This window comes from Bombus huntii, chromosome 16, assembly GCF_024542735.1.
Source record: "Bombus huntii isolate Logan2020A chromosome 16, iyBomHunt1.1, whole genome shotgun sequence".
Classification (NCBI taxonomy): Eukaryota; Metazoa; Arthropoda; class Insecta; order Hymenoptera; family Apidae; genus Bombus; species Bombus huntii.
In genome coordinates this window covers 4,841,326-4,867,292 of record NC_066253.1, presented here as the reverse complement: position 1 = coordinate 4,867,292, position 25,967 = coordinate 4,841,326, and the positions used below count along the sequence as shown (strand labels likewise).

General features: G+C 36.2%; 6 protein-coding genes and 1 long non-coding RNA gene across 12 annotated transcripts; 2 read left to right on the top strand and 5 right to left on the bottom strand.

Annotated features, from left to right (window-relative positions):
• Positions 1-122: 122 nt before the first annotated feature.
• Positions 123-3,048, top strand: LOC126874410 (ATP-binding cassette sub-family G member 5). Its single transcript, XM_050636434.1, has 5 exons — positions 123-750; positions 824-1,399; positions 1,471-1,693; positions 1,761-1,975; positions 2,055-3,048. The coding sequence occupies exons 1-5, from the start codon at positions 555-557 to the stop codon at positions 2,720-2,722; spliced, it is 1,878 nt and encodes a 625-aa protein (XP_050492391.1). The 5' UTR covers positions 123-554; the 3' UTR covers positions 2,723-3,048.
• On the bottom strand, positions 2,770-5,415 carry LOC126874412 (probable succinyl-CoA:3-ketoacid coenzyme A transferase, mitochondrial). The gene is made up of 7 exons (XM_050636438.1): positions 5,246-5,415; positions 4,581-4,961; positions 4,080-4,505; positions 3,898-4,006; positions 3,581-3,797; positions 3,301-3,512; positions 2,770-3,240 (listed from the first exon to the last, which is right to left on the bottom strand). The coding sequence occupies exons 1-7, from the start codon at positions 5,333-5,335 to the stop codon at positions 3,050-3,052; spliced, it is 1,626 nt and encodes a 541-aa protein (XP_050492395.1). The 5' UTR covers positions 5,336-5,415; the 3' UTR covers positions 2,770-3,049.
• Positions 5,416-5,772: 357 nt separating this feature from the next.
• LOC126874416 (PDZ domain-containing protein GIPC3) lies at positions 5,773-10,367 on the bottom strand. The gene is made up of 6 exons (XM_050636449.1): positions 9,966-10,367; positions 8,008-8,330; positions 6,976-7,072; positions 6,472-6,854; positions 6,305-6,386; positions 5,773-6,160 (listed from the first exon to the last, which is right to left on the bottom strand). The coding sequence occupies exons 2-6, from the start codon at positions 8,320-8,322 to the stop codon at positions 6,003-6,005; spliced, it is 1,035 nt and encodes a 344-aa protein (XP_050492406.1). The 5' UTR covers positions 8,323-8,330; positions 9,966-10,367; the 3' UTR covers positions 5,773-6,002.
• Positions 10,368-10,475: 108 nt separating this feature from the next.
• LOC126874415 (glucoside xylosyltransferase 1) lies at positions 10,476-12,587 on the bottom strand. 2 transcript variants are annotated; one of them, XM_050636448.1, is made up of 3 exons: positions 11,733-12,587; positions 11,399-11,652; positions 10,476-11,284 (listed from the first exon to the last, which is right to left on the bottom strand). In XM_050636448.1, the coding sequence occupies exons 1-3, from the start codon at positions 12,171-12,173 to the stop codon at positions 10,999-11,001; spliced, it is 981 nt and encodes a 326-aa protein (XP_050492405.1). In that variant the 5' UTR covers positions 12,174-12,587; the 3' UTR covers positions 10,476-10,998. The 2 variants fall into 2 exon arrangements, with proteins under 2 accessions (XP_050492405.1, XP_050492404.1); XM_050636447.1 differs by having other exon boundaries at positions 10,476-11,652; positions 11,733-12,585.
• Positions 12,588-12,740: 153 nt separating this feature from the next.
• On the bottom strand, positions 12,741-16,577 carry LOC126874411 (kelch-like ECH-associated protein 1B). 3 transcript variants are annotated; one of them, XM_050636436.1, is made up of 8 exons: positions 16,217-16,449; positions 15,685-16,127; positions 15,292-15,591; positions 15,048-15,212; positions 14,296-14,963; positions 13,976-14,224; positions 13,600-13,898; positions 12,741-13,512 (listed from the first exon to the last, which is right to left on the bottom strand). In XM_050636436.1, the coding sequence occupies exons 3-8, from the start codon at positions 15,580-15,582 to the stop codon at positions 13,325-13,327; spliced, it is 1,860 nt and encodes a 619-aa protein (XP_050492393.1). In that variant the 5' UTR covers positions 15,583-15,591; positions 15,685-16,127; positions 16,217-16,449; the 3' UTR covers positions 12,741-13,324. The 3 variants fall into 3 exon arrangements, with proteins under 3 accessions (XP_050492393.1, XP_050492394.1, XP_050492392.1); XM_050636437.1 differs by lacking the exon at positions 15,685-16,127 and having other exon boundaries at positions 16,423-16,577; XM_050636435.1 differs by having other exon boundaries at positions 15,685-16,449.
• On the top strand, positions 16,325-20,107 carry LOC126874420 (uncharacterized). The gene is made up of 3 exons (XR_007692788.1): positions 16,325-16,473; positions 16,575-18,926; positions 19,163-20,107. It is a non-coding gene; the product is annotated as an uncharacterized LOC126874420 (long non-coding RNA).
• LOC126874403 (uncharacterized) lies at positions 18,173-25,866 on the bottom strand. Of its 3 annotated transcripts, none has more exons than XM_050636417.1 (8): positions 25,434-25,866; positions 24,491-25,018; positions 23,402-24,417; positions 22,415-23,276; positions 21,990-22,339; positions 21,528-21,900; positions 21,390-21,460; positions 18,173-21,309 (listed from the first exon to the last, which is right to left on the bottom strand). In XM_050636417.1, exons 2-8 carry the CDS (start codon positions 24,932-24,934, stop codon positions 20,379-20,381), a joined length of 4,047 nt encoding a protein of 1,348 aa, XP_050492374.1. In that variant the 5' UTR covers positions 24,935-25,018; positions 25,434-25,866; the 3' UTR covers positions 18,173-20,378. The 3 variants fall into 3 exon arrangements, with proteins under 3 accessions (XP_050492374.1, XP_050492376.1, XP_050492375.1); XM_050636419.1 differs by having other exon boundaries at positions 21,390-21,457; XM_050636418.1 differs by lacking the exon at positions 25,434-25,866 and adding an exon at positions 25,082-25,426.
• Positions 25,867-25,967: the final 101 nt, after the last annotated feature.

Below are 25,967 nucleotides of genomic sequence, written 5' to 3'. Positions count from 1 at the left end.
CAGTATCTACAAAGCATTTAGGGATGATTTACTATAATTGAAAAGGTGTTTAAATCTACTTTCGATTAGGATAAAATTCCATATATAAAGTTGTGAATGCTTGTTAAAGATCCGTAGTTACAGATAAAGTTATTTGAGAGAAGATTATTCTTTTGTGTGTAATTCTGGAGACTGGGAAGGGAACTGGGGATTGAAATTAGCAAGTACACCCTTGAGCTACCACTGATGCTACCTTCCTCCCACCAAACTCGTCTCAGAGGAGACATTCACCTCGTGAAGCCAACTCCCAGCCAGGTATCCCTACCGATGGTTACGTTTTACATGCGATGTTCACTTCTCTAGCCGCAGTGTCAGTTTATACATCGTTTTGTCCATTCTACGTGCTTTCCTGGAGTGCAATCTCCGTGACCAAATACTATTTTACTGGAAGAACCATTGTTCCACCGTTCTAACAAAACTTCATCTTCGAGATTTGTAGTATACCATCGAGTCGAGTAGAAACAAAGTTTGTCTTCTCCAAAAGGTCGTTATGAAATAATTCAGAAAGATCCAGGATGATCCCATCGGATTGTACTCTTGATATCTCCAATGTGTTTCATTCCACTGCTGTGGTTATCGAAGGAAGTTGTTTGAGTAAGTCGGAACCTACTGCTGTATTGAGAGATGTGTCCGCCCGAGTTCACGGTGGCGAGGTGTTAGCGATTTTGGGCTCCAAGGGATCTGGAAAGAGAGCTTTGCTCGATGTCATCGGTAAGATAATGACTTAAGTGCAAATGTAATTAATTAGGTCTTAGAAACCATCCGGAAATTTCTTGTCTTTTAGCTGGAAGGGCGGAGGGAGAAACTAGGGGTAGAGTCAGCCTAAATAACAATTTATTAACTCCAGAATTGTTTAGACGACATGGTGGATATGTTGCACACAGGTGTCATCTATTACCTAGTCTAACAGTTCGACAGACACTGACCTATGCCACATGGCTTGCCAATTTAAACAACAGGGAAGCCAGAGTTCGACAAACTTTAGCCGATCTGGCTTTGTCTCAAGTTGCAAATAGATCGGTAAATGATCTGACGAAGCCAGAATACAGAAGATTAATGTTGGGCGTACAATTGGCCAAAGATCCTACGTTGTTACTTCTGGACGAGCCCACATGGGATACTGATCCCTTAAACACGTATTTAATTGTGTCTATGCTCTGGTCTTACGCAACCAGAAGAGGATCTATCGTTGTTCTAACGATGGAAACTCCTAGATCGGATGTGCTACCTTTCGTGAGTCGCGTGACTCTCTTATGTTTGGGAGCAGTTGTCTATTCGGGGCCAACTAGAAGTATGTTGGACTATTTCACTTATATCGGTTTCCCATGTCCTGAACTCGAAAATCCTTTGATGTATTACTGTAAGTATGTATCTATGGGAATAAAATAATTAAATAATTGTTTAATTAAGTAGTGATAATGGTGACTTTAGTGTGTTTATCAACTGTCGATCGTCGCTCAAGAGATCGTTTCTTAGAATCTAACCAGCAGATATCCGTTCTGGTTGAAAAGTTCAAAGCCGAGGGTGTTATTTACATGAAAGAGGCGCCCCAAGTGCCACCCAATATTAAAGATACATCTTTAGGAATAATGCATAAAGGTTTAGGGCGTGGAATTAAACCAGGATGTTTCTCCACTTTGTTTGCCCTTTATTTGTATGTATTTTTACAAATGCACGCTATCTCCCAAAATAATAGTACTACTATAGCTTTTACGTTTTAGAAGAAGTCTGGCAACGACATTTGCCTTCAATAAATCTGGCTTAGGACACTTTGCTGCTAGACTATTATTGTTACCATTCTCAATAGCTTTAATGAGTATTTTGTATTCGCATTCGACTCCTGTGCAATCCAGAATATTTCTACAAACAAGTGGTCTTGTCTTCAATGTAGTAACTCTGTTCTATGTTGCTGGAATAGCATGCACAGCTCTCCTCTGTAAGTGCATGTTGACCAATCTCTTCTCAAGCAACCTAATAGATATACAATTATTATGTAACGTCTATTAATTAATAAGTTCCAGGATATAGGGCTAGATACTATCAAGAAAAAAGAGAAGGTCTATATGGTGGAGCTATGTTCTTGACCGCATATGCATTACTAAGTTTGCCATTAAGTTTTGTGTCTACCATGATCACCATTGGTATCCTGACACCTATTTTAGAGCTAGATTTGTCTACCTGGGCTTATGCCTGTGGTGTTTTATGGGCCAGTTATGTGGCAGCAGAACAAATAACTGTTGCAGTGTTCATGGTGGTTGGTAGACCCATTACAGGTGCAATAATGGTGTTATACATGACACTGGTGTCTCTGGTAATTGCATCTGGAGCCATCAGAAGTCTGAAAGGCTTGCCTTATTGGCTTGCTGCAGTCTCCACTGCATTACCTGCTAGGTACGCATCATTGGCTCTAAATCAATTAGCCATTGATGTGCCTACATTTTTAAATTTGCATTATAATGAAAGCTTCACGTGTCCTGGGATACCAGAGCTGTGCAGATATCCAGATGGGAGATCGTATTTAATAGAACGCTTCACCCGTGAAGGCGAAAATATTTCAGAAGTATTGAATGTTGACTTAAACTTATTAATTTCTCTGGCTTTTGCTGTTGGACTGAGTATATTAAACAGTGTTCTGTATTTATTACCACTTCCAGCAAAAGTAAAAGCCAAATTTAGAGAGTAATTTCTTTAATTGTAGGTCTTTGACCGATAGAAATATAAAAGCAGAGCTTGTTCTCTTTTTGGAATTTATTATTTCCTTAGCCTTAGAATATATATTACAAAATTACATTACCCGCGTTGAAAACTAAATATTATATTGCATGAAACAGCGCACTTATATTACATTTATAACTAAACTTTACAGTTCTTAGAGATAAAGGTATGACTTTGTAATTTTACAATTAGAAAATAAGAATTTTAAGTATTATTTTTGTTTTTTTGGAATTTAGACGAAGCAAACTTTTTTCATATTCATTTTTTATAATTAAAAATGTGTAGGAACTTGTATTTACTGACAATCTTCCAAATCCACTTGTCCCATTTCTTTAAGATCGTCAGCCACCGAAAATTCACAACCTGTGGAGCTAATAATATCACTGACATCAATGTTTGGTGCAATTTCAATCAATTTCAATCCTTCTCCATGGACTACTTCAAATACAGCCATATCCGTGATTATTAAGTCTACACATTGTTGACCTGGAATTAAAAGATGAGTAACTATTTCTATCTTACGAAGAATTAAAATGTAAAAATTACCTGTGACAGGCAAGGTGCAATTTTTCACAATCTTTGGACTTCCATCTCTAGCTTTATGTTCCATAGTAATCACCACTTTTGTGCTCTCCGCAGAAACCAAATCCATTGCACCTCCCATTCCTTTCACCATAGTTCCTGGAATCATCCAGTTAGCCAGATCTCCATTCTCTGATACCTGCATTCCACCGAGCATCGTCAAATTGACGTGACCCCTGAAAAAATTCAAATGTACTATCTTTTACCAAAAAACTATTTAATATTCAATCTTTTCTATAAGTACCCTCGAATCATTGCGAAACTTTCGTCGCTGCTGAAGAAAGAGGCTCCTGGAACGACTGTAACTGTTTCTTTTCCAGCGTTTATTAAGTCTGGATCAAGTTCTGATTCGTCTGGGAATGGACCCATGCCAAGAATACCATTCTCAGATTGCAATGTTACTTTTATATTTTTGGGAATGTAATTGCAAGCCAGCATGGGTATTCCAATTCCCAGATTAGCTATAAGAAGTGTGTTTAGTAAAGGTTTTTCAGAAAGAAACTTTTTAAACTTATTTAAGTGTTTTAATTGAAAATATTTGTAATTTTTTAAATCTCTCACCATACATGCCGTCTTTGAATTCGAGCGCAGCTCGTCTGATAATTCTATCTCTTGCTTTACTTGCTGGTGTTATTTTTTTGGGTTTCATATTTTGCTTCGTATATCGTTTCTAATAGAGACAAAAAGTTTTAGTAATTTTTCAAATTATTGAAATATTTATATTGACAAGAATATGTACGCACTTCCACGCGTTTCTCGTATGATGGGCCTTTGACGATCCTGTCCACAAAAATTCCAGGTAAATGAACGTGATCGGGGTCCAATTGACCAGTTTCTACAATTTCTTCTACTTCCGCAATAGCAATTTTAGCTGCTTTACACATCACTGGGTTGAAATTCCTGGCTGTTTTTCGAAAAACTAAATTTCCAGCTTTGTCTGCTTTCCAAGCCTTTATAAGAGCAAAATCTCCTGTGATAGCAGTTTCCAAGACATAGTTTTTTCCATTGAACTGTGCTACATCCCTTGGCTCTCCAGATATTTCTGCATTCCCATTTTCATCATATTTCACAATGACGTTACCTTCTTCAATTATCGTTCCACATGCTGTGGGAGTGTAGAAGGCTGGAATACCAGCTCCTCCTGCTCGAATACGTTCTGCCAGTGTACCCTATATATTGGAAGTATTATTGCGTAATTTTTTTGTTGTAATTTAATTGAAAATTTTTTTATTACTAATATTTACCTGTGGAGTTAATTCAACTTCCAATTTACCACTGAGGTACTGTTTCTCAAATTCATGGTTTTCACCAACATAGGAAGCAATCATTCTCTTAATCCTACATTCTTTTAAAAGTATACCTAATCCAAAGTCTTCGACTCCTGCATTATTTGAAACAACAGTTAAATCTTTGACACCTCGTTTCAACACTGCTGCAATTAAGTTTTCAGGAATTCCACAAAGTCCAAATCCACCAACCAGAAGCTTAGCCCCATCTGGCATGTCCGATATAGCTTCATCCACACTTTTGAATACCTTTCCATCTCCTACCGGTGATCTTAACTTTGGTACCTCTTCCTCCAACTGAGGGATGTTAGCTTTTGTGGAAAAATTTACTGTGCATATCTGGCAAAGAGAAATGTTATTCCATTTTTATTTAACTTAAAAAAGAAGAATATAATAAATATAACAAATATATGAACTTTTTTATGAATAAATGATGCAGTTTTGTATATATAGAAATTAAAAGAGTGAAAGTTACTTAGCATTAAAATATATCACAAAATTTATAACAAAATTTATTTCACACTAAATACAATTAATATTACAATTAAAAATATAAATCATCTAATAAAAAATGTACAGGTTGTACAGGTTAGTCGGTATATTTTTATATTAATATTACATACTCTTGACAATTTCACATTTTTGTAATTATTTTTAGATCTCGTGTTAGCACGAAAAAATATACAGCCGACTCTACTTATAGCAAAAATCATTTTCCAAATAAAAATTTACTCCCAACGTAAGTTAAATCTTGCAGAACGTTAAATCAACAGTACACTAGTATTTGACACTAACTTCATAGATAACATGTTTCTCTGATTGTCATTGGTTGATTTTTATTGGCTCGGATTCAAATAACAAGAATATGCAAAGATCACAATTTTGACGAGATAAAGCATTCTGTATTTCTGAAGGAAGGAATTACCATATATCACACATCATTCAAAATGATTTTGTAATAATTTCTTAAGCTTTATCTCTTATTTATCTACTACTTATTCCTTCCTGTTTTATTTGTCTTATCTCTGTATTATTTAGCATTATAGTTGGCAAATGATACAAATGAACTGCCAAATGATTCGGTGTTTGTTCAAATCTTTGGATTTCTTTATTTATCCTATTATTTTATTTTTATAATAAAAGATATATATAATTTTTTCAAGTTTATTTATTATTTTATTTTGTATAATTTTAAATATGTATAAATTTATAATATAAATTGTACAAATTTTAAGCGTTAACTACTACAATTAATTTACAATTCAATTGTTATCTGCATGCCACATTTTTACGGCACAAATTTTAAGCTGCTAATAATAGAAAGGGGTTCCTCTTGGCTCTTTCTTTGTTTGGTTCTATTAATTGGCATAATCGTCGACATCATCGATGTCTTCCAGCTCTGGCATCAGTCACAGCGCCCCATAACTCAATGACGAAGTCATCCGTAAATCCGAAAGCCTCTAAGTCTGAATTATCGATTGCTTCTGCAAATTCACTACTGTTGCGCTTGTCCTCTGCAAGCTCCCAAATTTGTGTAGCTATTTAAAGAAGAAAATCCAACAAACATTACTTAGAAAAACGATATTTCTAAAACATATTGTAATAATAAAAAATTTATAAATGTATCACGCTTTGTAATACACTTGTAAATTTGTAATACGTTATTGAATGGTTCTATATACCTAATTCCGTGTCATAGATGCCCATGAAGCTCTCTAGGATCACATTGATCTTCTCTATGGCTATAGTGGCAGCATCATCCACCTATTAATCAACAACCAAAGAAGAAATGAATATTTTGTAAGTATCTATGTTATAATTTATTCTTTTTTCATTGATAATTAATTACCTTTTCTATAATCTGTGCACTTCCATCAGCTTTAAACCTGAGGGTTTCCTTTCCAGTTCCATAACCGGATTTTTTTCCTTTCTTCGTATCAACTCGTGGACCAATGTTGGCAAAACCATTTTTCAATGGTTCCACGAGCCTTAGCGTGAATGTGTCTCCCTTAGGGATCTCTTTCAGCACCTTTGCCACTTCGAAATGACGTTTGCCAACTAGACTGGTGGAGTTGATTTTTTCCAAGTGATCTCCAATCTCGATCACTTTTATCCTATCGATTACCGAGTCTTCTTTGATGCGCTTTATGAAGGCGTACCCTGTACCGTTGTCGGTTATGGTTAATCCGAGGGAGTCATTCGTTTTCACCAATTCTATCTCTTTACGTCTCCCTAAAAAAAGTGAAATTAGTAATAGTTGAAGCGGGGTTAGACAAAAAGTAATATTTAAACAATTTAATATTTGTTCTCGGCAATGATAAAACAGTCGATGATTCAAAATTTATAATTTTACCTTTTCTGTGTGCAAATATAAAGTCACCTACTCCTATCTGGCCTCCCAACAACTCGCTCATTTTTATTTTGTGAGTATTCAGCGTACAAAAGAGGATCTGAAATAATAAAAGATGTATAATAATTTTTGTATATTTTATGGTAGACGCGGAAGATTTATCAAAGGTATATTATTATTATTCCAGATCATCAAAGCAACTTCCTCCCCACTACATTCGTTTCTCCTTTCATATGCCAGTACTTTACATTATATGTAACAAAAAGTAAAACAAGAACAAAGTAATAGTAAAAAATAATTGAAAGTGGTTAAATTATTTTAGTTTGAATAAAAATAAAGACAGTTGTCATTTTTAATGGAAATCTAAATCTAATTGCATTAATATCTATATGGTTAATTCCTTTCATCATTTGCATATTGTTAGAAGTTTCGCGAATTATGTCTTAAATGCGATTAACTGCAAGTTAACTTTCACCAGGGTTCTTAAACGGTGTTATAGAAGTCGGTTTAATACTGTCCCCGATTTGAATGACCCACTACATATGCAGCTTGGCCAGCTTGGCTAATAAATGCTGCTACTGGCCTTTTACAACCTGTTATTACACGGAAAGCTACACTTAGCCCTGGTATCCGCCAGGTCGGCCAGAGGCCACAGCCCGGAACCGATGTTTCCTGTATCCGGGATATTCACCCTACGAAGAGCCGTGTTATTTGTGCACCATGACTGAATAAATAAATCACAGGAAGAATTTTTGGAGCTATGTTTCTACTACAGTAGCAACAAATGACGAAGAAAATTTTCAAATAAATATTTAAAGATTTTTATTTATCCATCGGAATTACTGTCATAAATTGCAAGAAATAATTCTTGAATAATTCCGCGCAGAAAATTCTTATAAAAATGGATTATTAATTAATACACAGAAGCAACAAAACACAAGTCTCCTTTACAACCCACCTACTATTATCTAAAGTACCAAATAAATTATTTCTATCATACAATCAGCATAAAGAACCAAATAACAGGAGACTCACTTCTTCCATCGGTATATCATAGCAATCCGCTATTTTCTGGTAAAGTTCTCGTACGTTATTGAATCCTGATATCAATCCTGTTGGACTTCCATGAGCCAGTTGACAGTAGAAGACTAGAGGAGGCTTATGTACTTTAGAAGACCGCCTTTGCTCTTGGTTACCATTTTGTTGTTGATTATGAGTCCCTTCAGACCTTTCCTGATCGCTCTCGTTACCATTTGGTTGATTATGATGATTATGGTAATGAGATCCACCGTTCAGAACCTTCTCCGACGTAGGGGACCTGGGGGCGGCACGCGCCTTGAACAACGACATGCTTACTTCTGTGGAACAGGAACATTTCTGTTTTGTTCGAGTCTTTTCTTCAGAGCTTTGATTTAAGTGGAATTTAATGTCTCTTAAGTAAACAACGAATTTTGCTTTTATTTTCTTTTACAACAACATTTTTACACCATACCTTTATTAATGAAATTTAATTAAAATCTTTGTATAAAGTACAATGAAAATTTGTTAGTGTTTCCGTTTCTTACTTTTATATCTTTTTATCCAATTTACGTTAAATATTTTATAATTTTATAATGGCAGACCGACAAAAGAATATAAGTAAAATTTTGTATAAAACAGTGCAAATACGTTAACATATTCTACATTATTGTTCCATGTTTCTAGTCTTTGCGTAAATCAAGTTATTGTTGTAAAACGTCTTAATTGTTACAAATACCGTTTGGCCACATAAATAACTATAATTTTCAAAAAAAAGAAAAATATTTCTAAACCGAGTATAACGCGTATTTTGTAAGTCCAATGGAACGAAATAGAATAACATATTATCAACTTTCACGTCCGAAACCTAATACCTGATCTAAAATTGCACTTTAAGGTATTTCTCCGAGAAAATGAATTTCTCAAGAATTTCTTCAAATTTTAGCTACGTGTTAAGAAGAATACAACGTACAAGTAATTACATTTTACGGAAGCCTAGCGATATCGAAGTCGAGATATCAAACCCCAAAGTTTCTATATTTATTGCGTAATCCCCAAATCAAGCCATCGCCGAGATAATATTTTTATTTATCTTCACTGTACTTCGATAAATTTCTGGATGAATGTAAAGCACACACGTGTAGGAATATAATAGGTATCTAAGGGACGAGGCTAACGCGTTCAGTTTTTCCAAAAAGATTCTTTTTCTTTTGTCTACTGCTGACATGCAGTATGCATGACTTATACTCCTTTACCCCTCTTCCGGATAATTCTTTTTTAATCTATTACATTAACATTGTTAAGTGGTTTTTTCTGACTATTGATATTTTTCATGAACAAGATTTTACGATGGAGAATACGTATATGTATGGCAGAAATGGATAAAATGTAAAAAGATGGATAAAAATGTAATGAATAAACGAATTAGAAGACAACAATCATTTATAAGGAAAGAAAAAGAAATTTCTAAAAGCGATTCAATAGAATTATTCAGGTGTGACTAATGTCAACGATAACGAGAAAACAAGTGTTGTTTGTTTTAACAAATGCTCAGGCGATAAAAAATTTCATAACTCGATGACGTGAACGTTCAACGCAATGCAAATGTCAATAAGAACTTCGCTAATCGGTATGAGAAGATTAATTTTAAAAAAACAACTCTCCTAACTTTTTGGTCTCAAGACAATTTTAGATTATAACTTTTAGATAGCAAAATTAAGAATACTATAAGAATGTGGTAACGCGATAGTGACCCTGATCTATGAGACAAGAGAACCACTGGAAGATGATACTGCTTTAACGGATCGTTGACTTGTGTTACTGTTCACACAATTATTAACTTCACTCAAGTGTCATTTGCTCGATTAGTCACTTATATAAGAATCAGTCTACCCAATTGTATTTTGTATCCCATGTTTCATGCATGAAAGATTAAAAATGAACATTCCTCTTCAAACAGCCATAAGATCTCTTACCTTAGTTGTGGACGGAGTAGAAAATGACGTTACCGTGCGGACATAAATGGAAATCAACGTGGAAAAGAAACACAAAAGTTCTTCATGTCTGACGTGTACCGTCTCACGGTTGACTTTTTACTGGTTTATGATCTACTTTTATTTTATCAATGCAAGTGTAATCGTTATCAAGACACTGATTTACTGACTGCGCGATCGTCGTGCTTCATCGTGAATTACAAGTACCATTCTCCTCCTCCTTTTCGTTTTAGAGTTTCTTGTTTATGGATAGTCTTTCGCCGGGATCTTCCAAGTAAGTTAAACGAATGTTTAATTGAGATTGAAGAGTTTTGCAGCAGAGAATCGAAGAAAACGCGATTTCATGCGAACGGTCGTAACTCGTAGAAGCGTACCTCCGCACTGCAGCTCCCTTATCCCGGACCCTTTCAGCGTTATGACCCCCTCTCTTCAGAGAGTCAGCCTGCTAAAGCGCGTTATGGTGACTTCATTCGATGGTAGAATGGCACTCTGTTAAGTTTGAATGATTCCTTTTATTCCGTATAAGAGAAGTATCACAAAAACGTATATTACGGAATAACAAAATAATTATAGTCAAGTATACAAAACGCTTCTGCATTGGTGGCAATGCAATTGTATAAAATTTTTGTAAAAAGTTTCTGAACGATATACATCTCGTTTAACGACGGTAGTTTTCGTAAAAGTAATTTACGTCGAGTTTTAAGTATACAAAGTAATTTTAAAACTTTGATCCAAAGCTATATTCAAAGAGTATTGTCAAAATGATCTTAGCTAATAATTGTAATAACATAGTTCTTTTCCTTTTTTTACATTAGACAGTAACAATCACAGCGCATTTGTTAACGAATAAAATCAGAATGCACTATAGAACATAATCAGTCTGTGCATGAATAGAATTGTTTATACTATACTGTATATTAAATATTGTGTACAAGTTCCAAATTTGTTTCAGTAGCAGGACGAAGAGAAAGTATTATATTAATTATTCTTTGTATATAGAAGAAATGCTTAAATATTATTGTTGCCCTAAGTGTGACTCAGGCTGAGTAATAAACACTTCCCACACTTTACCACAGTTTGACTTATGCTCCAAAGCTAAATAGTTTCTCATTGGCACCAATAAATAATCGTAGGGATCTGTATTCAATTGGTACTCTTGCATGGCTCTGTAAATAGCTCTGAAAGGAGGTTGCTTTTGAGAATGAAAAGTGCCTCTAGAACCATGTAGGACCAGAGCACCTTCTTTCTCTGCTTTTGTGCAGACAGGCATGTACATACAATGGTCAGGCCTATAATTATATCTGCAAGAGTAGACATACAGTTTCTCAGGATGGTAATGGAATATAATATTTATTATATCTTGATCTCCCCATGTTATCTTCAATTTATATTCCTTGTGAATGGGTATCACATACTCTATCCATCTGAATTCTCTCATTCTGGTCAGATTCATTAACATCACTCCAGAATTCACACCAAGCTTTCCATAATAGGGATGTTTGGCAAATCTGTTGTACCATCCTGTGTTAGGATCTTCATGTTCTGGACTCAGAGCTGCTAGTTGGCTAGAATTCATCTTCTTAAACTCATCCCAGATTTTTTCTGGTGGAGCTAAGAATAACGTGTCTGTATCTACGTAGAGGACAGCATCTATATCATTTAGCACTGACTGTAATAAGTAAACCATACATTTAAATATTAATACATATAATATTTTTTTGTTAGTTAATTAGATTTTTATGGAATTACCGGGAGAAATAATCTTTGAGCTGCACAAGGCTTGAACAGCTTCTTCCACATAGCTGCATCACTGCCTTCGGGGAATGTAATAGGTTTGACAACGAAATCAAATGTTTTGTTTGATAAAAGCTTCCATTCTGCTAACTTCTCATTAAAGGCAGGAATTAGGCTGGTTTCTGCCAGAATAATGAACTGTAAGGATCTACATGTAAAGACTAGGGCAGATTTGAGCATAGTTAACGCTTCATCCACTCTGTCTCCACAGACTACCACACAGATTGTTACTTCTCCTGTTATTGATGGTGGTTGAAGCTTTTTAACAGTAGTAGACACGACAGCTTCTTTGGTGGATGCATCGTAGATTTTGTTAGAGAAATTTGTTAAATTAAGCAGTATTATCAATACGATGAAGATAAGGCACAGAAAAAACAATTTGTACACAGATTTCATCGTTGTACTTATTTGAATTTCACGTAGTCCGCCGAATTTTTGCTGTATTACGGTCGGTGGAAATTATCGTGAAAAAACTTATTGTTTTCATGTTCTTTCGTATTGTTTATCATTCCGATAAATATGCTTAGACGATCATTATGTTTATAACCTCACTGTAGACCTACCATAACTAACAAGTAGGAACTGAATAGTTTAGATGTATAGAGATATTATTTACATAAAATTGTTAAAAAATTGTTGATTATCTTTGGAATGTAATAATTGTCGCTTTATATGGTATAAAAGTAGATTTTAATGGTAGGAGTATCCGTGCTCCTCAGCTTTCGAAAATATCGATTAGTGTGATCCATCTTAACAACAGAACCAGTTTTTGACTCCCACACTCCCACGATTGAATTACATTTTCGGACTGGTAGTGAATCATTATAAACGATATAGATCAAAATATCTCTAAACTAAAGAAATAGTTTTAACTATATTTTAATTAGTGCACATTTTTTTTATTACTAGATAATTATAAATATTGTTGAACTTCTGAAGAATGTTTATTAAAAAAGACACTGATAATATTTCAAGCATATATATTTTTCATCTTTCTTAATCAAGTCTTTCAACATTTCTTAACATATAATAATTAGGCAGGATATACATTTAATTGATAGGATCAAAAATGCGCGAATTAGTTGTGGATATTTTACAAATACATACAGATCCGCGTGCACGCGTGTGCATGTGTGTCAGTATATTAGTTTAATAATATATTACAAATGTACAGCGATTCAAAAATAAGAAAGTTTTTTTATACAAATTTGATTTTAAAAACAATATATATATATATGGATAGATAAGGTCCTTATGATTTTAAAACATATACATATATATGTTGTATGCTATATTTAATAAGAATAAATCATTGAATCTATCGGGAGGTTCTATCAAGAATAAAATTATAGAATGTTAATGCAGTTCAATCTCCAGAACAGAACTTACATTACAACTCAAAAATACATAATTATCAGTCTGTCACTCGTTCACCGTTTGGGCAACTATTTCCATTATTTCTGCCTTGCTTTTTTGTATTTGTTTCCCTAGATTAAGAATTTCGTTTATATACCAATATTTAAATTAACACCTGATAATTACATATATCACGATGGTGGTTTCTCTAGAGATATATTATGATCCAGATGATCACAATGGATGGGACACTGGTGGTACGATACCGCACTCGCATGACCCGATCTTCCTGAAGTCATTGGTACTCCCTGCTCCCATGTGTCTTTCATAGGGTCGTAAATTTCAACTATATTTAAAAAGTGTTCACCATCATATCCTCCTGTAAATATTGAATAAGAAAAGATTCATTGATAAAGTCACAAATCTAAATAAAATCTATTCTGTAAAAATATTTTTTGGTTCTCACCCATTGCATACAATTTTCCATCTAGTACTGTAACACTGAGTGCACTACGAGCAATAGTGACACTACTGACTTGATCCCATATATCTCTTTCTGTATCATATCTTTCGACAGAGTTTAATTGCTTTGTTCCATCATATCCTCCCACCACATATATGTATTGTCCGAGGTTGGCTACTCCAGCTCCTGATCGACTACATTTCATGGGTGAAACCATTGTCCACTCATCGTTTTCAGGATGGTAACACTCTACAGAGTTCAATCGATTTGTTCCATCAAATCCACCAATGGCATAAAGTAATCTGTTATAAACAGAATTCACATAGATAACGTAGTTTAATAAGAAACTCTTAAACCTTAAATAATTTGCGAGTTTCACCTATTAACTACAGCTACTCCAACTCCCAATCTCTTGATGTGCATTGGCTTCACGTTAGTCCAAGTATCGTGATCTGGATCATAACATTCAACGCAATTGTGATATTCTGCACCTGCACTACCTCCAACAGCATATAATAGTCCATCCATAACAGCCACTCCTACTCTGTTCCTTGGTACAGACATTGGGCTGCAAGCTCTCCATTGATCCGTGATTGGATTGTATCTATCAACCCAATCACTATCATATCTGCAAATTCATATAAATTCTTAAAAATGTTATGTCTAATTTCTTACTGTCTTCCCTTCCAAGAAACTTACCTACTATCTGGTGAATTATTCCTTCCACCAACAGCATAAAACATACCCTTTAGGAATGCTCCACCCAAACCAGATCTTGGCACTATTAGTTTAGCATGTTGAGTCCAAGTTTTTTCATCTACGTTATACCCCTCTAGCAAATCTAAAGAATGTTTCAAGAAACCACCAGCTATGTATATCACTCTGCGAGTGTTGGGTGTTCTCTCTTTTACCACTGGCTTTTTATGAAGAGTCAAATCTTTGAAGATCTGTGCAAGGTACTCTCTGCATGCAGGTACTTTCTTCAAAACATCACAGTTTTTCATTTGTTCTCTAAGGAAGTTAGGAGTGAGATACTGACACCTCACTGCATGCAATATGTGCTCCATTTTGGGTCCTCTGGCTTCTTCATTGTACTTGACCCATTTTAACACTGCATTGTACACTTCTCTCTCTTCCTGTACATTCAGCTCATCCTTTCTCACTAGTGCTATCAATTGCATTGCCGATAACTGTAGGAACTCTTCTTCCTGACATATCTGACTAAAATGTTGAACAATAAATTGATTTGCTTTCTGACATAAATTTTGACAACCATGTTGTTCAGCAAAATTAGCAATTCCAATAGCATTTGTGGGATCTAATTGTCTTTCCAAGAATACACAACACGCATCTATGACATTACTAACCTGCACCATAGATGTAAAAAAAGTATATTAGATACTGTGACATCCTTTTTTTTTATTAGAAAAATGTACTTATCTTTTACATACCTGAAACATGGTGGCTGCTGATAAAAGAGAGCACACTGTAATCTCTGTGACTCTTATTTGACCAGTATACATGAAATATATTAAACGTGCCATCGTTGTTGGGCTGACACCTTGAAGTTTTACCCTAGACATTTCAGATTCTTTCAAACCTCCCGTAAACATTGCCTAGAATATTGAAAACAAGTCAATACAATTTTTGTCTTTGTCCAGTGTATATTTTTTGTATGTCTTTAAGGTAAATTACCTTAAAATATGGACTAGCAGCAGCTAATATTACTTTGTGTGCATAGAATAACTCTGACCCTACTTCCAATATAACATCAGTCAGCATATGATGACTACGCATAATGAACATCATCTTCATAGCATCTTTAATATAATTTGCCATGTAAAAGGTCATGTCACCAAGATCTCCATGTTTCTCCATAGAATCTAGGCCTTCACCCTCGGTCATGAACGAAGAACTAGATCCAAGATTTTTGGAATGGAAGCTGCTAGGAGCTTCTTTTTTCATGCAACAATCTTCTTCATCCATTAAAATAACCTATGAAAGAATTAAGTTCACCAATAATAGACAAATCCTACACAATTAAGCACCACGTATAAACCATATTTCAAGAACACAAGAAATACTTACAGGAATGACCGAAGAATCGCCGGCAAAACAGAGAAATGCAAATGAATTGCGAATAAAAATTTGCAATCTTGATAAATTTCCCAAAGTAAAATAAATTAAGAAGGGAAGAGGAGATGCGATAGAGCGAACATAATTTGAAGGGCTAAGTTGCCAATTAATTGATCGTGCTCGATGACGCAGATATGAACAATAAGTACTAACAAATATGATGTTGATGTTGGCTCACGTCAGACGTGAAATTATTATTTGCACGTGCTTTCAAAGAATCCTGTGAGTTGACAAATTTTTCTTTCTCCAAGATGAGCATCGATATCTTAACGTCTATTCTAACGCGTTACTTAAGGACTGATAAGAGTAACTCGTTACTCGAGATCGGCTTCTGAATGAAAAATATACATTCCACCCATGCTCGTAATACGTACGTCGATATTTTACATATGTGTCTGTGAAAAATTTGGGCGGTAAAGCGTGAAAAAACGAGATGCAAAGAATTAATCGTTCGGACGACAACAGCGAATACGTTTATATTTACATGTCACTATACCGCAAGCAGCTCGGTCTTACCGAGATAATAAGGTAATAAGAGACAGTGTCTAAGTATATGGTTACCACACGGGGCTATGTACGAGACAAACACAAGCGAAAGTTCGACCGTGAAACAACACTCGTGATCGTAGATGACGTGAATGACTTGCATTTATTTCGCTTTGATGATCAAGCACGTTAGCAGCTACTCACCGAGGTTTTTACCTTTGAGACCGTTCGCGCACCTTTGAACCAATACGTCCGGTAATTTTTCTGGCTCGCATTTTGTTATCCAGGAATCCGTTTAATATGTTTTAAATATTTGTTTGGTTATGTGTATGCATTTGTATTCTACATTGTTTCAGTAAATTGATGGTAAACTGAAAATGTTGGAGGAATTCACATATAAAAAATGACAATCATTAGGTTTACATTACATATTTATGAGTTAATTATGTAAGGATTGAGAAATGAAGAGGTTATAGGTTGAAGCTTTTAGGAGTTTGAAATTGGGAAAATGAGAGACCACGTTTATTTTGAGACAATATATTTATTTCTTATTAATATGGAGTTTTCAACAATAACAGTATAATAGTAGGCGTAACAAGAGAGACGAGGTAGGTTACGAGGAACCTAACCTAATACCGTACGCCAACAAGTCACCGCCGTAACAGAATCTCTGTGATTTATTATACGACTACTTCGTGTAATCCTTTACTTTATGATTTTACAATACTTATTTCGTTTCCTTAAAGTTGCATTGTGCTTAAGTTATAATTTATGCAACTTTAATGCAACGTAAGTAGCAATTGGTCTACCAAATTAAAGACCTTTTTAAAGTAATGGTTAGTTCTTGATAAGTATTTATGAATTAGATCTTATTAGTTTTTACTCGTATTAGCAAAACGAAAGAGTAGTACAGAAGTACCTATATTGAGCCTCAAGAATTTTTTTAGCATTGCATTCTATGCAGTTGAGAAGTTTACTATTAAATCTCCACAATGTACAAAGTTCCATTGTAATTGTTGAAAAAATAAATTTCAAAGATAGTAGGAACCTTGTTCTGTGAATTGAGACATTATTCTATGCATAGAATTCAATGAACAAGTCCTCAGTATTTGATACTTCCTATTTGTTAATTTGTCAGTATATTCTGTACTTATATTGGAAATGTTCTCATACCTAAGCAACAAATCCAAATATCTTGTGAATTTGAGAGAATATCTTTTTCTTGACTTATTTGCGATGTATAGTTAATGTCTGTTTTTCATTGAGAAGTTTTAATTGTTTTTAAGAGAGCCCTGAAGAATGCATTATATTTAATGCGATAATATTATTTGGCAGGACCTTAAAATCAATATAACAATAGTTGAAATTATGGCAGTGTTTTATAGTATAGAATAATCTTATTGCCATTAAACGTGGAAATAACGTGTTAAGGCTATTAGAATGTTATTAATACTTTAATTACTAGTTATCTCTAATAACTGAATCATACAAATTTATATTAGATTTATTATCAAGCAATAAATGTTCCTTTTCTTTTAAAGTTCAAATTTTCGAAAGTTTGAATTTTAAATCTGTTATTTTTATGGACATTATTGATGAGAACAATGAGAACACTTCATGATATTAATTTAGAGAATGGAAAGAAAAGAGCACTAAAAGATCCAGAAGTTTTAATTAACTAAGGGGAATTCTCTAAATTCTACATTAAATAGGCCGATTCAATTTTTTTGATTATCGCATGTAATAATTTTCAGAATATTTGATTTGTAATTGAATAATAAAGATAGAAGTACAGATGAATTTTGCTCTGATCTTTCCATAAAATGCTCACATTATACAGGTTCTTGTTGGCGCACAATGAAGTAGGGGGCTCGACCTTTAATTCAGTGCAATAATGCCTCTTCAGGTATCTAGAGTAGAAGACACATATGTACAAAGACTTTCAAAAGACAGGTTTCTTTTTTCTCTTTTTTTATGCATTTTGGAATAAATTGGAGAAAAGAATATATATGATCACTACTGAACTAAATTACCGGCAGAACCCACTTATTAAAGAATGTTACAGCTATTAATTAATGTAATAAGTCTATCTTTGATTTAGTTAGGCTTGGGTGACTCTAAACTGGCCCCCTATATCTTTGTATTTTGATTACTTCCTGAATCTGCTATTGCAAGCAAGCCAGTCGTTTTTCTTTGTTATTCAATTGAAAGAAATTTATGGAAATTATCTTTATTGTTTGTAACACAATGATATTTGTCTTTGTTTCCTCATCATCATGTATGAAATATTCTCGAAAGTCTGTTAGCTAAAAAATGACAGGTGTAAACATGTAGGTGCTGACAGTGTAAATGGTAAAACAAATGTAGTTACTTGTAAGTTGGGACACTTTCATTGGTAGAAGTTACACTTGTTATACATCAGATTGAGGATTCAGTAGTTGTATGTAGTCAGCCTGCGAACAACTTATGTTGTCTTATAGAGTCTCTGAAGCATAGTCTGAATTTAGTGAAATGTATTTTTGAATTTCAAGGATGATAACTAACATGCATTTGTGAGAGTCTCTATCTCGTTAGACTTTCAAGAATTTCAGTTACGAGTGTCGGATACAGTGCCTAACGAGAAAACTATGAAACTAAATCGCTATCCTCTATGTATAATTTATAATTATATAGCGAATTGCTCGATAATACGATTAAACGCTATATCCGTAAGTAAAGAATTGGGCGGATCGACTACTCCTAAGGCCTCGCTCATCAATTATTTTCAATTAATTTAGTCCCACACATTCATTCTAACAGTCTAAGTTTGGGTAGTTGGGATCAAGTTGGAACGATGATAGTTCATTTTCAGTTTGACGAAAAAAAGGAAAAAAAAGTATAAAGGAAGAGGAAGAGAACATTTTGAGATAGAGAGTGTATATATGTGCGTGTCCTTCATTTTCAGTTTGACGAAAAAAAGGAAGAAGAAAGTATAAAGGAAGAGGAAAAGAACATTTTGAGATAGAGAGTGTATATATGTGCGTGTTCAATTCCAATGATCCGTGGATGCGTGTGTGCAATTCCTGCATAAATTTTTCTTCACCTATCAGTCTAATAATTGGTGGAAGGTTATTGCACAGTAAACACACGATTTCTTCCACTATCAGTGAATGAAATTACAAATAGAATGATTAATGTGTGCATACAATTATCGTCGTTAAATGTTTGCTGATAGAATTTCATTCCATATAATGGTATACCAGCTTTCGGTAAAAAAGTGACTCGTCCGATTAAAATTTCGTCCGCCTTTCAATATATTTTATTATTCATTCTTTTATTTTGAATGAGATAATTTTTAATAAGATTATGTATTTTTTTCTTTTAGTAAATGGTCATTCTACGCTGAGAGTTCTACGGGCGAGTCTCTCCTTTTCTCTCCTCCCATGAGAGAAATACTAGAAGGTTTATGGCAGTATGTGAGTCAGCAAAATTCCGTAGACCAGCGATTCTCAGCTTTCACTTATTTCTATTCATTGTCGATTCTTCCTACTTTAATATATGCCATTGTCTTATGCGGCCGTTCGAATCTCCATCACCAATTTGTTTCAGATGGCAAACTGAAAGATGTCGATGAGTCATCTACGAATGATTAAAAGGAATTTGAGAAATACGGCAGTGTACGATATCTAATAATCATATTATAATTTTAAGAGAGACTCGCCCAGACCGACAGCCTCTGTAGAGTTAAAATGCCAACAAGAAAATACTTTAGTTACTCATTTAAGTCGCTACTCGTTAAGACAATCTACTAAAGTTTTATAGCACTTTTTTTCCATTTTTTTATCAACATACTCTATCAGTATTATCAATGTACGTAACAACATGAACAGATAAAGAGATTTCACTCTTTCTTCGTGAGAGAATCCCTTTCTTGTGTTACACTTTAATTACCTCCGGAGACACTGTGTCTATATATATATACTTTTTCCTTTATATATATATCTTTTTGTTTTACTGTTTGTCGGATTTTTTTTTCTTCTACAAATTGACCTATAAATCTGATATTGCTTAAATCAACCAAAGCCCCTCAGAGGCAACGATCCTCGAAGCTTTTATGGCTCACTTCTGCAAGAACTCTCTCTGTCTCTTTATTAAAATTAGATGAGATAGCCTGTCGTCTATCAAGGGGGATGAAGGTCGCGGTGGTGGGCTCTGGCACTTAAAATCGCTTTCAATTCGGACTCTAACTGCTTTTTCGTTCGTTCGCTTACCGATCGGCCTCCTACCACCGGTTGAGCGGTGAGTCTTGGCGACGGTAGATCGGCCATCAGCTTGCCGGTGTCTCTGTTCTCATGGCTTCTGGCTCTTCTTATAGGCTTCTTGATGGGTAGGGGATCGTTCTGGATCTTCTCATGGGACGGCCGCTCTAAGGATAACGTCATCTCCTGGTTTAGCGTATAAGAGCAGCCGCCAGCGACCGTTTCGGAAGACCTGCTGATATCTAGAGTTCCCGAACCCCATTCGCGAGATAGTTTCCGTCCGATAGCGGAAGTTAGCTCATTATTAGGGGATAATAATGGGCTCTTGGACATTTGATGGCTGGACGAGTGTGGTGGCCTCAACGTGGCAAACACTGGGAACGATTGCCCTCGTTTTGCAGGACTTCTCGCGTATCTGGGTGTAGGAGCACCTCCCCCAGTGGACTCACCCTTGATCGTTGGTGTCGTACTTCCGGTGGAATCGCTTTTCGTTGGCGCTAGGGGTCTTAGCGTTGCACTGCCACCGAAATTAGAGCCTAGACGCGGTGGTGGTGATCCTCCATCTCCGTGGCTCAAGCGACGACCTACTGTTTCCAAAGGGCTTCTTGCTCTGAGGTTAGTGCTGCTCAGAGTGAATTCTCTGGGCTTCATTGGGGCCTCCAGGCTGATCGGAGACAATCCTAGCCTGGAGCTTGATAAATTGGTCGAACTTCTGCTTTTCTCTGATCTCTTTGGACTTCGGGGCATCAAAGGGCTCTTGCTTTTGCTTCTTTCTCTTCCTTTTACAGTTTTTTCCTCTTCCTCTTTCTCTTGCTCTTCCGATACAGTTTCTATCTTTTCCTCTTGTTGGACTCTGCAAAATTGAAACAATTTACTGATTAGATTTACGAATTGGAGTAGCCAAGTAAGATTAATGGATTCTTCAGCTCTCACCTCCGGATCTCCTGGATCATCTCGAAGAACTGAGCTTTACTTTTGCGCCTTCGACGTTGTTCGTGTTCCTTCTGGAACATGGCTACCTTGTAGATATATGAAAAAAGTTACAGTCTACGGAAGCAAAAAGTCACTTACTCGCTTGACACTTTTTTGAAACAGGGAGGCGATCTGTCCCTGTCGTACCGTGTGAACCAGTTCTCTGGCAGCGTGGTGTGGCGACACCAGCTCCACGCAATTGATGAATCTATACAATTTCTGTGAGAAGAACATCACGTTACGGCTGCGCCATATAGAGTCCTCCGGCCTATGTCTCAATCTGGGCAACGTATATTTGTAAAACAAGTGTTCTCCAGCTAAAATAATTGTACCAAGTACAACGCCCATTCCTAGAAGACAGAATACGCCGGCAACAGAAGCTACACCCAGAGGTCTGGGTTGTCCCCCTTGTTCATGGTCAAGGCCAGTATCCATTCCTTCTCTTCCTCGAATACAAGGTAAACCACCATACCTGTTGTGATCATTTTTTATTCCAGTTATTCGATCGTATTCACTTGCAATTTTTAATCAAATGACAGTATTCTTGTGAAAGTAGTTTACCATTTTTCTTGCAGGATATCCAGTAGTCCAGTGCTCGTGTAATTAGCTATAACTTTAGATATACTTTCTTTCAAAGGATGGCCCTTGGTAAGGGCAACGGCATATGTGTCTTCATTTATGGTGTCTCCGATCTTTTGTAATCGACAACCATCGTCTATCGCCCGATAGTAATCTAAAATAGGAGTATCAGCTATGAGAATATCTAAAGTACCATTTCTTAATCTCTCCACGCCTTCGGCGATGTTCGACAAAGAATATCTGGCCATGTGAGACCACAATTGTGTGTTTGCTTTCTGTACATAGTATTCGGCTGCGGATGCTCTTGGTGCTCCAACTCTTTGCAACAGTAACTGCAACACATAACACAATTACTAGCTAGTTTATTCAGGAATAAGATATAATATCCTAATCAAAAATCTGCTTACACTTTTATCGTGATAATTGCTCACTGCAGGGTGGAAAAAGAGACCCGCGATAAGGGCAGCTATATTGGCCGTATAGGAAGCCACGAAGATAACGGAGAAACCGCCCCAAATGTTGATTAGAAACTTGTTAGGCCAAGACTTTGGTGCCTTGAAGGCGACCAAATGTCCACAAAGAAGACCCCACATTACCCACAAAGCAGAAGCTATCGAGAAGTTCTTGCTTCGTTGTCTACCCCATGGGTTCAGGCCGAATGGACTGAACCATTCGTACAGTGCCACTGCTATGGCAGTAAAATTCAATGACGTAAAAACAGCGATCCACAGCTCTGTGCTGAATGGAAATAGGAAAGCAAATAGCGAGATTTCTGACTTGAGCTTTGGCGCAGTGAGGAAGCTGACCCCACTGAAGAAATACGGTGTCGTGAAGTCGACTACTTCTGCTCTACGAGCAGACACGCTGAGTGGTGCGAAGGCTAATTGAGCTCTACCAGAGACCAGTTCTCCCATGATTCCGTTCCATGTACTGCCGTTTCTCTTGCCGAACAGGCCATCTTTTACCAGATACAAGTCGTATCGGAATCCTAGTTCACGAGACACCAGGGACATCAAGTCCATGCTTAGACCGTAACAACACATCAAGGTATTTTCTTGACGACAAAACAGTCCTCTTAAGCAAAGACCTTCCTGTAGATTCGTAACCATCGTAAACGGTGGTGCCAGTGCTGTTACTATGCGATACATTGGCATGCCAATTTTTTCGCCTCCTTGCTCCAGGTACGCTGGCACGATTCCACCTCCTGGCCAAATTATCGTGTCTAGATGAACCTCCTTTCCACCTTTCACCGTGCCGACTTTCGTCCATCTGTGCGGAAAAACATTGGAATACATTATCTCGAACATAGTGTTTTGAATAATTGGAACAATTTAGATTTAGAATTGTAAAGATAGACTCAATTATTTAACAAAAACGTTTAATTAAACACACACCTCAATTGAGTCTTATTTCCTGGAAATCTTATGGCTTGTAAGTTCAGCAACTGGAACTTAGCCTTGTCCCTGGAAAGTTGACTCACGGAATTTCTTAACTTCTGAGTCAAGGTCTTGGAAACATTGTGCCTCATTTTGCTCATCAAAAATTTGGCGCTACTTTTTGGAAAGCATTCTGGTACGAAGTTCTCTTCGAGCTGAGCTTCTCCCAAACGATTCAGTCTGGGTTTCACTTCTAAGAATGTTTCGTCCAGCGCCTGAGAGGTCTCCCTGATCATTCTGGATAATATAGTGTCACTACCCATCAATTTTATACCAGAGGGTCTCAACGCTAGCATACCGACTGGCATAAAATCCTTGGAATTCAATTCTTTGTCCATTATTCTGATATCCTCGTCGTCGTCAAAATTAAAGCTTCTATCTTCTTGTTTGTTCACAGACCTCTCGCTCTGCCACCTATATTCTTGTAATCGATGTATATCGTTCGCTAAACTGGGCAAAGAGTTTAACGATAACTGACTTTCCGCTACGAGATTCGCGTTTCGGTTTATACTCTCTACGGGTGAAGGATTTTCATTCGTTGCTATCGACGATCTTGAGCTGTGTATAATAGTAGAACTGATTATATTTGGTTCATTGGGTCTCAGTTCTGCTTTCAGATCCAACCAGAGCCACAGAAATCTTCCTGCAAGCATTTCATATTTACCAGCCACAGCTAGGATTCTTCGTGCACTGTTCAAGTCACAACCCATCACTATGACTCCTCCACTGCCACCCTCTTCGGCAACTCTTTTGAGTCTCATCCTTAAGGTCTTGTCATTCGTTGGAAGATGTATAATAGTTCTAGGTGTTAAGGTCGTTTGGTTCGCGTGTAAAAGATGAGTCATTGGCAGCAAGGTAGTGTCTATAAGGAGAGTGAATGCATGCCAATTTGCTCTATGCATCAAGGCAGCAGCAGCTGCTCCCACTTCCCTTGTACTAGAACCTATACGACTTTCGTATTGACCAATATTTCCCTGTAAATTCGAATCTTTTGTTAACTACATAAAAGCTATTTTTTAGGAAAGCAGTTTATCCATGACTACAAACCTGTCTAAGGAAATCCTCGTGTGTAAATGGTAGCCACAAGGCTGGAATATTCAAGGAAGCTGCAGCAGTGACGAGAAATTTGGCTGCAGATCCTCCTCCAATGATAAGACTCAATACAGTTTTCCCAGCTTTTATTTCATTACAGAATTTACTTAACAGTGACAGAGGATAAGACAGCGAATCTGTCTTGACTGGTGCCTCTATGAAAGACACGTTCATGTCTGCATGAGATGACTCCAGCCTTGCCTTCTCCCATGCTTTTTGTACATCTGTCTTCAGTGAACCCTGTGGTTGTGTCAGACACAGCACGATACGCCATGCAGCGTAAGATGTTCGAAACCGTCCCTTAATGGCTCTCACAGATCTGGCAGGATCCGTAGAGCAGAGACAGAAACAAGTACCCAGCAAAAAGAGGAATAGAAATCTCCAAGCGAAGCCGAACATCTTCTTCGCTTTTCTGTCTTTCTCTCCACTTTATTATTCTTTGCTTAGCTCTTCTGACTTACATCATTCATGTAAGGTTCCAATCTGTAATCGTTGAAATCGGAATTAACGAATTATTCGTCATTGATATATATTGTATATAATTACATGAGTCAGTTATGGTTCATGGACGTGTCACAAATTAGTCTCACATTGTTGACAATGCTACATACAAATATCTCGTATTTCTAGCGTGTTTGCGCGAATAATGCCATGATTAATCTGATTCTGACACAAAACGTTGTCTTGCTTCCGTAAAAGGTACTTTTTTATTTCATACTTTCTCTCTGAAACGTTTTTTAGTCATTTGCGCACTCCAGTTTCCAAGGTTCACACTTTATTAAAAAAAATCATGGAACTTTTCACGCACGACGAAACAGTGCATAAAATCGGATAAATTTAACGATTGAATTTAGAAAATTTGAACGTGTACAGAGGAAAAAGAGCTGTGACAGTTTACCTTTTCCCGAAGCGAATCATATGTCGCAGATCCGGGGGTGGGTGAAGAGCAGTACGAAGATTGCTTCTTAACCGCCACATAATAGCTATCGATTAGGTAACCGTATCAATTGTCGTAAAATAATGTCAATTGGTCAGTGTGGAAGACAGGGATGAACCGTCACTTGCCCTCTTCTAGACGTCCTACCCCGTGCATAACAGCCATTTTCGAGCAGCCCCTCCCTTTAAATTTCACCCCTATAGTACACATACCATTCTCTCGCGCAAATACGTGTTATACCACACGTACTTATATATGTATCTCTCATGTGCGTCTCTCTGTGGACCATGAGACATCGAACATTAAGATTGGGCTCTACTGTTTCAATTTCTCAACTTCCCTCTAAAAGATATTAAAATTGTGGTCTTGTTTTTTTATTATTAATGTAAATAAAATAGTCGCTTTTTAAATAAATAATCCCCTTTTTTATTGTATAAAAAGTTACAAAAAATGGTATTTAAAATTATTTGGAATTTGTTAGATGTTTAAGAAGTC